The sequence below is a fragment of the Vombatus ursinus genome, unplaced genomic scaffold, assembly GCF_900497805.2.
Source record: "Vombatus ursinus unplaced genomic scaffold, bare-nosed wombat genome assembly UNPS02014778.1, whole genome shotgun sequence".
In the NCBI taxonomy this organism is placed as follows: domain Eukaryota; kingdom Metazoa; phylum Chordata; class Mammalia; order Diprotodontia; family Vombatidae; genus Vombatus; species Vombatus ursinus.
The window spans coordinates 16,929,396-16,945,359 of NW_020954556.1; the positions used below are offsets into that span (position 1 = coordinate 16,929,396).

At 42.0% G+C, this 15,964-nt stretch overlaps 1 protein-coding gene across 1 annotated transcript in view; it reads right to left on the reverse strand.

Moving 5' to 3' along the window:
- The window catches only part of HK2 (hexokinase 2), a 93,708-nt gene that overhangs the window by 9,371 nt on the left and 68,373 nt on the right, over nt 1-15,964 (reverse strand). The window contains exons 6-13 of the mRNA XM_027865147.1: nt 15,270-15,369; nt 14,004-14,187; nt 10,115-10,270; nt 8,485-8,718; nt 7,314-7,618; nt 6,536-6,684; nt 5,846-5,965; nt 731-826 (exon numbers count right to left, since the gene is read on the reverse strand). Coding sequence (XP_027720948.1) covers nt 731-826; nt 5,846-5,965; nt 6,536-6,684; nt 7,314-7,618; nt 8,485-8,718; nt 10,115-10,270; nt 14,004-14,187; nt 15,270-15,369 — 1,344 coding nt within the window. The remainder of the gene's footprint in view (nt 1-730; nt 827-5,845; nt 5,966-6,535; nt 6,685-7,313; nt 7,619-8,484; nt 8,719-10,114; nt 10,271-14,003; nt 14,188-15,269; nt 15,370-15,964) is intronic.

The following is a 15,964-nucleotide window of genomic DNA, read 5'->3' on the forward strand; positions in this document are numbered from 1 at the left end:
CTGGACAGCAAGAAGTTATTTGATGCCATGAGAATCACATAACTTGTGTCATATTACCCAGGGGTGGCCAACACGTGACACTAATGGGCCAATTCCTGGTGTTTAAGGGAGATCCCCAACCTGAAGAAAAGAGAGCAAAGGGCCACATCAATTTCCTAAGGGAACATCAAGCATAGGCTAAGCCAGGTCAGCAGGAGTCAGGGTGTCTCAGAACTCCACAACCCAATAGCCTAACAGAGAAATAAGGAATCAGCAACTGGAGTGAAAAATGAGTGAAGCCAGGGAGTCTTGAAAGGAGGACAATCAGGGAAAGTGTAACTAAATGACAGAATGATATAATACGCCTCCCTAAATCTTTAGCCTCTATGGCAGCAGCATTCTTCCCCAAACCCTACTTTTCTGTTAGCGCAGTCATGTGCTTAGACCAAACCCTCCTAACTCAGCTGCACCTGGACACAACAGTCAGAGTCACCCACACAAAGACTGTAGAGCTACTCAAAGGGAGCATGTGTTTGCAATTAGCTGACACAGAAACCCTTCAAGTTCATGAACCTACATTCTTTTTATGTGAGACATCTCTTTCTTCATTGATCTCCACAGAAAATTCCCTGGGAATTCTGGGATAAATATGATCATGCAGTGTAATGCCCAGATCCATGCTTGTATGAGCCGTATGAGTGTGGGTGAGTGTGTGGAGACGGGGCATAACCAATCCTGAACCCATTCTTACCTCTCGCCGATGAATAGCTTCCTTCAGTAGGCTGACCACATCCTCTCCCTCACAGCCAGTTGCTTTGAAGCCCTTTGTCCATTTCAGGAGAATGCTCTAAAGAAACATCACAAATGAATATGAATAAGAATAGAAGAAAAGTCTTGATTAGTAAGACCCTGGGATGATCAAGGTCAGGATTCTGTCTCTGATACGCACACAAAAGACTTCTTAGGAGTGGGTCATCTTGTCCTCAACCTCCCAAGTTGAAGACATGTCCCAGATAGTTTCATTTCCATTTACAACCCACTATTTGTTATTATTATCTATTCATCTATGTAACATGAAACCATAGTTTCAACTTAGGCTGACTCAGCAAATAAGACGGACCTTCTAAAAGCGGCTACATAAAGCAGTATTTTATTTATCTTTTAGGACAGAACACCAGTAAGTAATTTTGAAGCAACCTGATGAACTGCATTGTTTTCTCTCTAATCCTTTGTTTTCTAATCAGAAAACTCCAGCCAAGAGTACTTTTTCATCTCTCCTCTTAGCCTCTAGATTAGAAAACTGAAAAGAAGTAGTATTCTCTGGCTGTGGCCAAAGGGAAACCTTCCTACCATCTAGATATTTTATTGATGGTATTCTCTTCAGAAGCAGGTAAGGACCCGAGGGTTTGGAACAGTGCACAAGCTGAGAGTCCCAATCAGTGGAAGCAATGAGTAAGTCAAAGACCTGGCCAATTCAAGTCAGGAAGACCTAGGCTCTGATCAGTTCTGACATATTATCCATTCCTATTCCTGGCTGTATTCCTGACTCTCCCAGATTTTCTCTACACTGCCCCAGAAACCTCTTTACCCAGGACTATACTAGAAATCCCCTCTGCCCCTGCAGTCTCTCCCTCTGATTGGCTGGTTCCTCCCAGAAAACCTCCATTTTAAGGAGGGTGTCTCAACCAGCCATGGCTTCAATTCTGACCCTCTGCATTTTCTCTACAAGATTCCCCCTACTCAAAACGGTATCTTCATCTCTCTTTTACGTGTTGTCTTCTCCCATTATAACGTAAGCTCCTTGAGGACAGGGACTGTTGAGGTCAGGACCTGGTGTGTGCATCCTCAGTGATTAGTACAGTACCTGGGGCACATAGTAAGCACTTAATCAATGTTTGTTGTCTGACTCGACGCATACTGGCTATGTGACTTTGCAATATGTGTCATTTAGCCCTCAAAGTGCCACGGGCAACTCTACAAGACTATTCTATAGCATTAGTAGAGGGAGTTTCCTCTTTGGGCATTTGCTCCACCAGTAAAATCAATGTTCTGAGCCAAACTTAAACAAACAAACAAACAAACCCAGAGCACTTGCAGTGGAAAGCTACTGTTTACAGAAAATTGGCCAATATCCTTCCGCAGCAGCAATATTAGGAGCTATTCAATTCAAGACAGCAAGATGGTGTCTAAAAGTGCTGGACTTGGAGTCAGGTGAGATCTGAGTTCAAAATCTGTCACATGACTCATTGTGTGACCCTCAGCAAGTCACTTAACCTCTATCAGCCTCAGTTTCCTCATCTGTAAAATGACAACAGTAACATCACCTACCTCATGTGATTGTTGTGATGACCAAATGAAATAATATATGTAAAGCACTTTTGAAATCTTAAAGAGCTATATAAATATTAGCTCTCCTCTTCCTCCTCCTCAGATGAATGCACAGGGACATTCTACAGTACCAATGGCGGCCTCTCCACTTTGGGATCACTTCTCCACACTGATGGACAGAACAGAGGGCCCAGCTAGAGAAGAAGATTCTTTATCTACCTCCTCCTTGGATGCCTCACCCTGGTGTGGATGGGCCCTGAGTTGGCATAAGTTCTGCCAGGTGATGTGGAAAGGCTTACAATACTGGCTGGGGGAAAACAAACAAATAAAAGCCATGTATCTATCACTGAATAGCCAGCCTAGCTAAGGGCATGGGAAGGCTCATCACCAGGTGACTGACTGGTCACGAGCACTCAGCCACAGCAGCTCATGAAGAAACTTGGAAGACAACCTGCATATCAGGAAAGAGGGTAGCTGACCCACCAAGAAAAGCACAGATCTGTGGAAATACAGAAGTGTCTTAGCAAATATAAGTCACCAGAGAGCCAAAACGTGTACGAACAAAGGCAGCCTTAATTACTGATGCTGCCCAGCCTTGGGAATGACTTCTTACTCTCTAAACACAAACTTCCTTCTTAAGTCTATTTGGAATTCAATTTTCCATAGAGGACAAGTCATTGGAAAACCTGTCTTTTGGCTTCTCTAACCCCACCCTTGAGGTTCCTTATATAACCAGTATGGGAGAAAAGACTCTGGCCTGTAACTTTCTCTGGATAACCATGACTAGAGAGGGGACTCTAGCACCTCTCTACATGTCTATAGGTCTTTCTACAGTCAAAAGTGAACACCTAGCTGATTACTTAATTATTGCCTATCTGGAGGTAAGAAAGTATATGGAGAATTCAATTAAACCAGTCAATATAGAAAGAAACTTCATTAAGTATGTTCTACAGCCTTAGGGGAACTGCTTGTCTGGAACTTTTCTGTCAATGTGCATAAGTGACATTGCCACAAAGTTGCTCTGAGTATAGATCCTGCTAGTTTGAATGGACCCCAATTGGCCTGCCATGTCCCAAAGTCTGCCACGTCCAGACTTGGCTGTAAACAGAAAAAAGGCTTTGAAACCTCCAGAGACTCATCGTGAAAATGTTTGTCTTCACATCAAAAAACACAAAATCTGAGTAGATGGCTGATTTGAAAGCAAAGAGGCCAGACAGCAAGCTGGGCCCAAAAGTGACCTTTTGCACATGGCTTAATGAAAAGACCTAGGAGACTACTTGGTTTGTGCTTCTGTATTTTTAAGGTAAGGACTACAGGGTGCAAATGATTCACTGATTTGGAGGCAGGAGGAGTTTCAGCTGAGTCTAAGCCACGAACAGACTTTTCCAGAGAGGGATGTGAAAAAAGCAAGAGTAGAGGTCAACAGATGATAATTAAGAGTCTTTCATCTCCGGATGTCAAAAGCCCTTTACAAACCTCAATTAAAGCAACCAGCCCAACCCTCTTAGTAGGGAGTTTCCTTGCTTCCTTTAACAAAGGATTGGTTGGGGCAACAGGGAGGGCAGAGAATGAACTGAGTGCTTTGCCCAAGGCCACCCACGAGTCAAGGGCAGAAAGCCAATCAAATCCAGCCTCCCTCACAGGGGAGCTCTGGGAGTTTCAAAGGAGCTCAGCATCAGGTACAGCTGAGGAAAGCACCTGTACCAAGAAGCCAGGGAGACCAGAAGGCCTGAACTAGGACATCTTCCTGCTTCAGTTAATAAGTGTGTATTGATTAGTTACAATTTATCATGGCTCCCTGGATTATGAAATGAAATCTAAGCTCAGATTCTACCCACTCTGCACTTCCTACCTTCTCTCTTTATATCTTCTTCATTTTTTCAAGAATATTACTACACCCTCTGAACATGATTCTCTCTTCTCTTCTACTTTTTTCTCCTGATCTCTTGGCTGGTCAGGCCTTTTCTGTGGCCTCTCCCTTTGAGAGTGGATGCTTTCATAAACAGATAGATGAGACAGACAGACATATACATACATCTATTAGATATAGATATAGTTCCAATACAGCAGTGGCAGTACTGGTATGGGTTGGGGATGGGAAAAGTTTTCCATAATATAAATACTTCTCCAAGGTAGGTACTAAATATGGCACAGTGCTTAGTAAAGTGACTGGCACATAGTAGGCACTTAAATGGTTATGGATTGAATATGTTACCCTCATTTATCAGATGTGAGCACTGAGGCCCAGAGAAAGGTAGTATCTTGACTCAGCCTCAGACAAGTTAATCGGCTGACAATCCCCTGACTCACAGAATCCCTGAATATTAGACCTAGAAGAGACTTTAGAGAAATCTAACCCCCTCATTCCATAGATGAAAAAGCTAGGTCCTAGAGTGGGGAAATGACTTGGCCAGGGCTCCTGACCCATTTGCTTTCATCTCCATTCCTTGACATACATAATTTCCTTCACCTAGCAGGGTGTTATCCCCATTCCACATAGCTTCAAAATCTAGCTTCCAATACACCTTCCCCTGGGAAAGCCTTCATTTAATTCCTCCTCTCCACCTCAAGAGCATCCATGAAATCCTTTATTATAAAATGCTATAGTCTTTATTCAATTTAATTTAACAAATAATTGTGCACTTAGTCTGGTGCCTGGCACTGTTTAATTGATGCTAGTTGACTATTTAAGGAACTGTACTAGCTTCTGATAATACAAAGAAAACAAAAACAAGGTAACTCATGTTCCTCTGCAAGCTTATTTTCTACTAGAGAAAGACTCTTTGGTCATTTCATCTTTCCAGTTAGTCTTTAAAAGATCATCAGAAAAGAAATCATACTTTGAACTTGGATTTCTTTCCATGGCATTTAGTATAATGTTCAGATATCAAAGGCATTCAATTAATGTTTGCCCATAACCTGATCAGAATAGTCAATCTATTAAGAGTCTGTTAGGATTTAACTCAAATCTAATATAACATCTAATCAATCAATTCTGGACAAGGGCTCAAATTCTAAATACAGCTTAAGTAAGTCTCTGCTCCTCAAGTTCCCAATTCTATAATTTGTGTGCATATCTAAGTACACTCATGTAGCCATACATACATCCCCTTGTGGGACTAGATGAACAGGTATAAAAATCCAAAGGATGGAGAGATTGCAGAAGAAGCTAGGCCAACCAGAAAACAAAAAAAAAAAAAAAAAAGGGAGAAATCTTCAATGAGAGAGAGAAATGTTAATAGCTAGCCAGTGATAACAACAACTCGAATTTCTTAAGCTTTGTACAAAGCACTTTTCCTTGTGACTCTGGGGGGCAGAAAGTACAAGTATTGACTCCAGTTTACTGATGAAGAAATGCAGGGTCAGAGAAGTGAAGGTGTCAGCTGGGACTGAGATACAGGTCTCCTGTTTCTAGGAAACCAAATCCAGCCATCTATATTCCATAATTACTCTCTTTTGGAGAATCACCATTAACTTTATTAAGGAAGTAAAGTAAAGTGTTTGTAGGTCACACAAAAATCACTTGGGATCACATTACCTCATCCAGGCTATTCTGTTGACAGGGGAAAGAGAAGGTGAAGCCCAGAGGCAGAGATACCCCTTTCATTCCCATGTACTCCAGGAAGTCCGCGATGCACTGGACAATGTGGTCGAAGAGCTGCAGGTAAGAAAGGAAGGAGTATGTGGGAAGCTGTCACAGTTTGTGGCACACATCTCCAGAATTCCTTACAGAAAACAGATTGAGAGTTGGAAGGGATCTTGGAGGTCTGTTGGTCCAAACCTTTTATTTCATAGATGAGAAAATCAAAGTCCATTGAGTTGTAGTAACTTGCTCATGGTCACATAGCTAATACATAGTAAAGCGAGATTCAACCCAGTGTCTTGAGTATAAATCTAGTATGGTTTTCCCACTATCCCAAAGATCAAAGTTCAGGGACCTGGGTGAACACCCTGCATCGGAGATATAGATGACTTTAAGGAAAAAAAAAAAGCTTTTCTAAGATTGAGAATGCAAGGGCTGGAGATAAGGATGCTGGGAAACCAGTCTCCTGGGGCATCCTTCTACCTTGGGGAGACAACCTGACTGGACAAAGCAAAAAGACTACAGCCCAACTCCAGGGCAACCACTTCCTGGGGACGTCACCCAAGTAGTACCAGAGGTAAAGGGAAGAATAGCTAACTGGTTGCTTACATAAGATTTAACCTGGGCCTCATTTAACTCCCTCACCTCATCCCCGGTGCCATGCATAACCTCCTGAGGAATGGCGTAGATCTTGTTATGCATTTCTACACCTCGTCTCATCCCATTCCGCACACGCACCAGCAGCACGCGGAAATTTGTCCCGCCAAGGTCAAGGGCCAGGAAATCACCTTTCTCTGAAATGGAAAATAATAAATGAGACTAATGACAACAATGATTGGGGGGGGAGGGGCGGGGAGACAGACCCTTTGGCAGTGTGATAACCCTTCAAAGCACTTTAACCTCTAGCTTCCTATTTGATCTTCACACCAGTTCTGCAAGGGAGCTAAAGCAGGTCCAATTAGTTACCCACTGAACAGTCAAGTCAATTGAGATGGTTGAGAAAAAGTAGGCAACTTTCTGATGGGTGTCACCACTCAGTCCAGAATGTGAGCAGGGAATATAAGGGCAGATAACAAGGAGTCAGAATAATTAAGGAACCAGAGGCAGAAATGTGTCAGAATAAGTGACTACACGGGCAGTAAGGAAGCTCAGAATAAATCCAGGAACCTGATAAGGCTTTCTGGAGAAAATGCATTTAGAGCTAGATTTTGGAGCACAGACGTATGTCCTATTGGTGGAGAAGCATGGTGGGGGACTGGCCCTGACCAGTGGGGGAAGCACGTGGGTATATCCCTGACTTTATCTAAGGCAGTGAATCTCAGGTATTTTTGCCCAGGGTCTATTTCTACAGCCCAATCCTGTCCATTCCTTAGCCTATTATGTACTCCTACCTGACAAAAATGAATGAATCCTCGTCCCCTACCTGTACCATCAGGTGTTGCACACACGTAAGTTGGCAGCATCTTGACAGAAGCACCAGCATGTGTCTCTTTGCCCAAGCCACGCTCCATCTCCTTTTTCATGTTCTTCTTCACTTCCAACAGCTGTTCATGGCTCAGCTTTAGTGCTTCCAGGGTCTTCTGTCGAGCCCGGTGTTGGTCTGCTAGACGGTATGCTACTGCTGTCACCATGGCAGCCCCTTTGCCACTTCCATCTTCTGAGCGGAGAAAGCGGACATCACAATCTGGCACCAGACGTCGGACAGCTTTGTGAAGACGTTTGGCAAAACTGCAATGGAAAAATGGATCAAACTGATTTGGGGTCTCTCTTTCCTTTGGCATGCCATTAGAAATGCACCTATGAAAGTTTATGACAAATCCTAACATGGGCACCAAAAAACGGCAAAGACACCATGCCCTCCTCTCCAAGAGGAGCAAAAAGATCACCCATACCAAAAGTTAGTAGCTGGCAAATGACGAGTATACAAAAGGTCATCCATTCTATTTCATATGCCTAGAGGATCCACCATGATATGCAAAAGGAAGGTGGATGTCACCTTCAAAAAATCTAGAGTTGGATTTGAACTCAGTTCCTCCTGACTATAGGGCCAGTGCTCTATCCACTATGCCACCCAGCTGCCCCCATCCCCTTCATTTTACAGAAGAAATGAAAGCTCTAAGAAGGAAGGAACTTGCCCACTGGCAGATCTGAACTCAGAACCAGGGTTACTGACTCTGAATCCAGTTTTGTTGGTGTTGTTTTTCTACTATAGCAAATCCTTAGGAATTCTGTGACCCCTTCGTCTGGGGCTGGCAAACTATGGCCCAAAGGCTGAATCTAGCCACTGCCTGTTTTAATGCAGCCCCAGCAAAGAATGGTTTTTACATTTTTAAATGCTGGATTCAAGTCTTTGGGCCATAATTTCCTGACCCCTGCCTTAATCTAACCTCTCGTTTTATAGAAAAAAAAAAAAACAAAAAACTGAGGCCCACTGATGTATGTGACTTACCACAGAGATAATCAGCAGCAGAGTCGGGATTAGAACCTAGGCTTTCCAACTCCTAGTCCAGGGCTCTGTCCTCTCTACCACCCAAATTCTGCCCCAAGTCAAGCAGATCAGCCCTAAGGCCCTTTTGTTCCCCAGGCAGACTTACTGTGGATGCTTCTTGTAGACAGAGCCATCTACTCCAATGGTGGAACGTAGCCGATCCTCGCCTTTGTTCTCCTTGAGGCGCCGAAGGACAGCAGCCAAAGTGGCTGCACACAGGTTGGCTGAACGGGTAGACACAATCTGGCAGATGCGATGTGTGGCCACACAGTCCTCCTGGGATGGCTGCAGGCCCAACCTGGTCAGAACCTCAAGGGCTTTCTTGATGCCATCTTTTTCCCTACAGGGATGAATAGTCATGAAAGCAAAGGTGCTGCTATGTCACAGGGTACGTGTAAAAGGGGCTGAAGCAAATGGTAGCCAGTAAGAGGTGGGATTTAGGATCACAGAGGCACAGACTGAAAGCTGGAAGGGAGCTTAAAGGTCATCTAGTCCAACCCCTTCATTGGACAAATGAAAAAACTGAGGCCCGGAGAGGGCAAAGGCCTTGTCAAAAGTCCCACAGTTACTATTTCAAGTTCTCTCCATACAATGCAGTTCCTTCATTATAAAAATTTTTTTTTAAATGTTTAAAGGGTAGATGAAAGTGTCCTCTGGTAATGAAGCTGTCCCCAATTAGCCAAGCAGACAGAAAACAGTCTTGAGAGCTCCTACTTCATATAGCCAGACTCATACTTGAATCCCTAGCTTGGGAGAAACTGTCAGACCTTGTACTCCAAAGACACAGCCTTGGAAAATAAGGGGCCAGAACCAAACACAATAATAATCCTGATGACATCTAGTCAGATGGCTTGGAATTTCTAAGAAAAAGCCTATAGTCACCTATGGAAGACTGACAGCAACAGACTTGAGTCAGTCCTACCCTTTATAGTATGGAAGCAAATGAAAAATCTCCTTTTTAGTTCAACTGAAAATAGTAAGAAATAAATATTTCTCATGTCTGAAGTCCTTTCCAGACTTTTTCCCTTTGGGAAAGTGGGTTAAAAATAAACCTAAAGCCTTCCTTTTAAATCAAAGATTTGTTAACTGAATTACGGGTGATCCCCAAACTTATTTCTTATGTTAGGTACCTGCCCTCCCCATCCCCTACTGAGCCATTTCCCTACCAAGCCAAGTAAAATGCCTACTTCTGTTACTCAGCTTAAGGGATAGCAAGGAAAGGTAAATAAAGCCTTTGCTTTCAATCTTTTCAGGGAAGGGGGTGAGAGAGGAGGAATGCTCAAGGAAGAAATTAAGTAGTGACTGAAATGTTGACCCCAAACTGTATTTTAACACATTACAGTATTTTCTTTGCTCAAGATTCCTATAAATATTACTTCAGACCATCTTGGAATAGAGAAAGCTGGTGGACTTATGCCAGTTTGGACATTTCTTCTCCTAGAATAGAAATGCTCAGATTTAGAATACTCGATGGAATACAATTGTTTCTGGAAGACTTGTACCTAAAACCCAGAGAATGGTATTAATATTTTTTTTTCTCCAACAGCAGCTACAAAATCTAACTCTATATACTGGGAGAATAACAGGTGAGGAATAGTAGCAGTAAGGTTGTTTTATCCACTTATTTGGACGGCACTCAGTTCTTATGTGTCCTCACTCTACAGATGCCTACTATAGGATGAGAAGTTACCCTCAAAAGTAGAAGAGGAATGAGGGGCAGAGTCAGGGAAACTTACCCTTCAATATCAGAAACGTCTTTGGTCTCAAAGTGGCCTGTGGTGAGGAGCTCAGGACTTAGTTTCCCATCAAAGAGCATTTCCTCTTTGGCCATCTTCACCAGGATGAGTCTCACAAGTTCCCCCATGTACATGCCACTGATCATCTTCTCAAATCTGCAGATACCCCGAGGTGTAAATTTATTAAAATCATATTATTTGTAAAATTCAAATGAGTCGTTATATGACTTCATGATTACATTTATGTATTATCAATTCTAATATTATGATTTGTAAATACAAAGATATCAGAATGGCAAGGTACCTAAAGACAGCATCATCTGGACCTTCTATTTACACATGAGGTAAGTGAAGTCCAGAAAGGATAAGTAAGCCCAAGACCACACAGTATTTGCCCAGTGCTTTTTCCACTATACCTTGCTACCAAGTATTCATTCAGCACACAAGACATACTCAAACCAGAAGTATATTTAAGTATTAAATTACATAGTAATAACAAAAGTAACAACACCCGAGCAACATAATGGCCAAGCTTGGCCCCAAAGAAAAATGATCTGCTCCTGCTTCTTTGCAGAGCTGTGGAACACTATGACTTTTTCAATTAATTATTTTTGCTGATCTTTTTTTTCTTCCTCTTTTTTAATTCTTAATGACAAGACATAGATTGCTAGGAGGGGCTGGAAAAGGGATACTGTAAGAGATGTAAAAAAAAGGTATAAAAACATTTTTTAAAATTACAGTATTGACAGAAAATACCATTAGTACTAAAAAGAAAGATCAGTGTGGAAAAGAGGAATTAAGGGAGATTCCATGGAAAAGTGATGGAGGACCAGGACAGTGATCTCATTCAGAATGGAAAGGAGGGGTGAGATAAAATTAACATTTTAAAGAATTAACAAGACTCGATGAGTGATTTTTGCTATGGAAAGTGATGAAGAATGAAGAGTCAAAGATAACTCAATCCTGAGTGACTAGGAAAAGGAACAAGAAATAGGGAATTTGGGAGAGGTTGATAATTTGACAAGAAAAGACAATGAATGAACCCAGACATACTGGTTTTGACACTAACTATAACATCCAGTTGGATATGTCCTACAGGACAGATTAAGGCACATACAGATGTGGATACAAAGGAGAGGTAGGTGAGGGGGCTGGACTGGAATATGGGGGGGACATTCATTTCAGGAGGAGAAAGTTGAAATCCTACAAATGGATGGATCTAAGGAAGAGAGATAATAAATCGAGAGAAGAATAGAGAACATAGAACTGAGAGTTTGGAACTTTTTACAGTTGGAGGATGAGAAAAAGTTAGTAAAGAAAAGCAAAGTGTCACAAGTCTAAGAACAGTATAAAACAATGCCCTGAAAGTCAAGGAAAGAGACAAGAAGCCAGGGAAGGGGTCCAGGTCAGAGAGCAATCAGGTTTTCAGTCAGTCCTTCCTTTCCATGCATTTAATAGGGCAGGTGAGATTTACGAATGGGAGGGCCACAGGATTTTGAGTTGAGGATTAACTAGCCTAGATTAACTAGTTTAACGCCTTCATTTTGCAGATGACAAAACTGAGGCTCAGAGGTAGGGACCTGCTCATCTTCCTACTGATAGTAAGAAGCAGAACTGAGATTAAAACCCAGGTCCTTTGACTCCAAAGCAAGTGCTCTTTCCACTGATCTACACTGCTTCTTCAGTATGTCAGGCCACCCAAACTGCACTATCATTGACTGATTTTTTTTTAATCCCCCAACAAGAGTCACTCTCACCTGAGGCTTTTAACATCCCTGATATTTGAGTAAACTAACCTAACCTTTCTGGCCATGACAGAGAGCAGTCATAGGGCAAGGAAACTAGTAAGAGAATTTGATTTCTCAACACTAGGTGCCACTGTTTTCTACGCTTTAGAAAACATTCTAGTCTGGATAAGAATGACCTCTTTGAAGGTGGAAACAATGTAAAGATGCCCAGCCTTTTACAATGTCGAGGACAACAAAAAAGAATCCCCAGACTCAGCTAATGCTTGTTAGGAAGAGGAAGGGGCCAGGGAACTATTCACATAGTAGCTCCCATAGGTATGTGCCTTCTCCCTCCTGAGCACATCATGTTCCAGGGTCCACTGGACCAGTAGGTACTGGTTTTCACAAAAATCAAGATGGGCTGTTTTACAAAAAAAGGGCGTGACATAGGGAAGAGAGTGCTGGAATAGGGGGAGGAGGATCTTGGTTCAAAGTCTGCCTCTGCCACAGTGCTACCTGAATGACCTTTAAGAGTTCACTTCCCTTCTTATCCTGGTTTCCTCATCTGTCAAGATGAGGATGTTGGACCAGCCGATTCCGAAGGACACTTCTTTTTCATCTCTGCCCCTTCTCCCCATCTCTACATTCAAGGATTCTATGATAGGTGTGCTGTGGCAATCTTAGTAGATATATCTGACAGGAGGTAAGCTTACTGTTAGAAGAGAATATGTAATGAATCCTGTTGCAAAACAGAGAATCCATTAATACAACAAATAAGCACACACCACTGGATCTGTTTGTTCAGTTTCAATATTTGTATAATAGGGTTCCTTAAAGCAAGGAGACCCCACCGGTGTTCTCCTCAGAAAGCTTCCCCCAGGCAGACAAAGATATAAGTTTAAAGCAACACCAGTTAAGAGCAATATTAGGGATGGACTAAATATGAGGCAAGACAGAAATAAACTAAAATTTTTCTTCCTAACCAAGACACCAAAACAAGGCAGTGCTTATTCAAAAGAAATTTTTTTTTTACTCTTCTTGCATTGCCTCCATAGACTGTAGAACATATCTCAGAATATCCTTTACACTGGCAAACCTCATTTACTTGATTGGGGATTTGCTTTTTGGAAACAGCCACAAGTCACCATTGGATCCAGAGTAAGAAGGAACTTAAGTCAATCTAGTCCAACCTCTTCATTTTACAGATAAGGCAACTGAAGGGAGACAGCAGATGATTAGCCCAAGGTCTCACAAGTGGGAAGGCAGAAGACTAGGATTTGAACCCAGAAGTCTTCTGATTCTCAATGCCATGCTATTTCTACTATAGGACACTTAGGCTTTTCAAAGAATTTAAGGTGAATGTAAGAGCTTGGCAAACCTCATAGCCTGATACAAACACAACTGCTGTGTACTATCACAGGTGGGAAAAGATCATCTTTGGTCAGAAACAAGAATAAATACAAAGAGATATTACCAGTTTTTTCCTGGATTTAGATAAACAGGTAATTCCAAAAAGAACTAACTTCACAAATATTTGAAATACACTTAGCTCCAAGAAAAAAAAAATTTTTTTAAATGCCCCTTCTCCTTTCATTAAAGGGATAGAAGATCAGGAGTGGGGTACATAGCTTGCATGATCAGAACTGCTTTTTTTCTCCTTTCTCTTTTAATCCTTGTTGCAATATTGGATGTGCAGGGGCAGGGATTGGGGTGGGGGAGATATTAAAAAATGAATGTGATGTTAAAAACAAAAATCATCAATTAAAAAAAGATAAAACTAAAGAAAAAAACATTTGGGAAAATGTCAGCTTTGTTGAAATACATAAAGCGCCTTCTCAAGGGCTACTGTGAAGAGGACAATACCTCTTCAGAATGTAGGCAGTTTAACACATTTATCATAAAAGTGGCTTTACAATCATACACCAAACAAAGGGATCTGGCACCACCATGGCTGAAAGAAACTTGGCTAATCCAAGTAGCGGTGAAAAATACCAATGGGTAATACAAACTCTTTTTGGCCCATGTTTCCTTTAGCATGAAGCCTTAGAGTATAGCCAATGTGCTGGAGACCACCCCACATCCTCCAAACTACATCCTTATTAATCACCCAATTGTGAATCCTCCCCATCCCCCAACCTGAACACACAAAGAAAGCTGCTCACAATTGCTTGCCCGGATTGAGTGAGCCCATATCAATCTCCCTGTCAAATTCTGTGCGGATATCATCGAGTACTCCATCATCTCCAAAGGCACCCCATTCCATGTTGATGCACATCCTCCCTTCATCTCCTTCCACTGTGTCAATGTACCTCATCTCCTCCATGTAGCAGGCATTGGTACCAGTCCCTGGGCAGAGAGAATCACAGAACGTTAGTGCTGTAGAGATCATCTAGTCAAACCCTCTCATTTAAAAGAAAGAAACTGAGGTCTAGAAAGAAAATGGATTTGTCCAAAGCCATCACTAGTAAATGCAAAACCAAAGGGCTACGGTTAGAACATTGGCTTTTCTATCCCCTCCAACTATGTTATCTGCTCCCTGGGTAAGAGAGATTCTCTGTTATGTCTAATATGAAATACAGATTCTTTTGTTTGCTATTTAAAGCTTTTCACAACTGTACATAGCCAAAATGAAAAAGTCTTACACTTTCATGGCTTGAAATTGAACTGACTTTTGGAATATTCTGTTTTAACTTATGTTCTTGTAGCCCAAACATATACATAGTATAGTGCCTAGAACACAGAAGGTACTTAATAAATGCTAGTTAACTGATCGATTATAGAAATTGAAAAACAGAAAGAGAATGATTGTCACAGGAAGACCTTTGCTTCTCCTCCAGCTGCTAGCACATTGCCTCTGACATCAACTTCCATTTACTCTGTAGGTATCCTCTACATACACCTAGATATCTTTGGCTCCCCAGTTAGAATGAGAGGTCATTAGGAGCAAGGATTGTTTTTTACCTCCTTTGCATAGCACAGTGCTTGGCACATAGTAAGCACTTAATAAATGTTTTCTGACTGAGATGGGAATATAGAGTATATTCAGGGTCTAAAGGAAATGTGGTTTTGGACAACAATAAATTACTAGGTACCCCTGACATGTGGTCGGTCACTTGTTCTGCCTCAAATATTCCCTATTAGATTGTAAGAACATCTATCAATGTGGAATTAAGTGTTCATATACTATATGAAAGTAACATAGCTTTAAAAAAAAAAGAGGCAAAAGCCTCTCCTTCTATCATTCTGTCCAAAGGCAAGGTTTGATATACCAAAGAAAGTGTGGAGAATTGTTCAAGAGAGCAGGAGCAGCAAGATGTTTCTATTCCCTCACCCAACTGAGTCCATCAAATCATCAAAAATAGTGAATGAAAGTCTGAGGCCAAATGAGAATAACTGCTACTCCTGGCTGGGCTCTGATGGGAACTCACCCACAATGAGGCCGATCTCACAATTCTGGTCGTCATAGCCGCAGGTCATCATGGTACCCACGGTGTCATTTACCACAGCCACAATATCAATGTCAAAGTCCTGCAACAATAAAAGGCAGATGTGCTGCTTTTCTAGCTACCACAGGGACACCAAGAACCTGGAGAGAAGGAAAGATAGCATCTGGGCAGAAGAGCTGAAGGGGGAGGGGAAGAATTCTTCTCCCTGGTGTCCACAAAAGTGACCACTTAACTAGGAGTCAGAAGACCCAAGTCTGAATCCTGGTTGTGCATCAATGGCTGCCTGTGTGAACTTCATCTCCTCTAGGCTGCAGTCTCTTCTGTAAAATAAGGACGCTGGACCTTTTGGTCCCTTCTAGGTCAAGATTATGAGCCTATTATCTTAAGATCATAAACTGAGAGGAATCTTTCATCATTTTTCTTCTAATAGGTCCTTCCCTGGTCTCCAATTTTCTGTTGCTTTCTCCGCCACACACACACATCCCTTCCTAGTTTTATGAGTGAGGAAACTGGGGTGTTCCTCTCATCTGTAGAGTCCTCTCCTTCCCTTCAGGCCTTCTTCCTAACTCCCTCTTGCCACCAAGCTGCTTTCCTGGCTTGTCACTGCACTGAGAGAAAAACCTCCCATGTCTGTCTTTCTGCCTCTCCCTGAAGAGTGAGAACTAGGAGGAACTTGA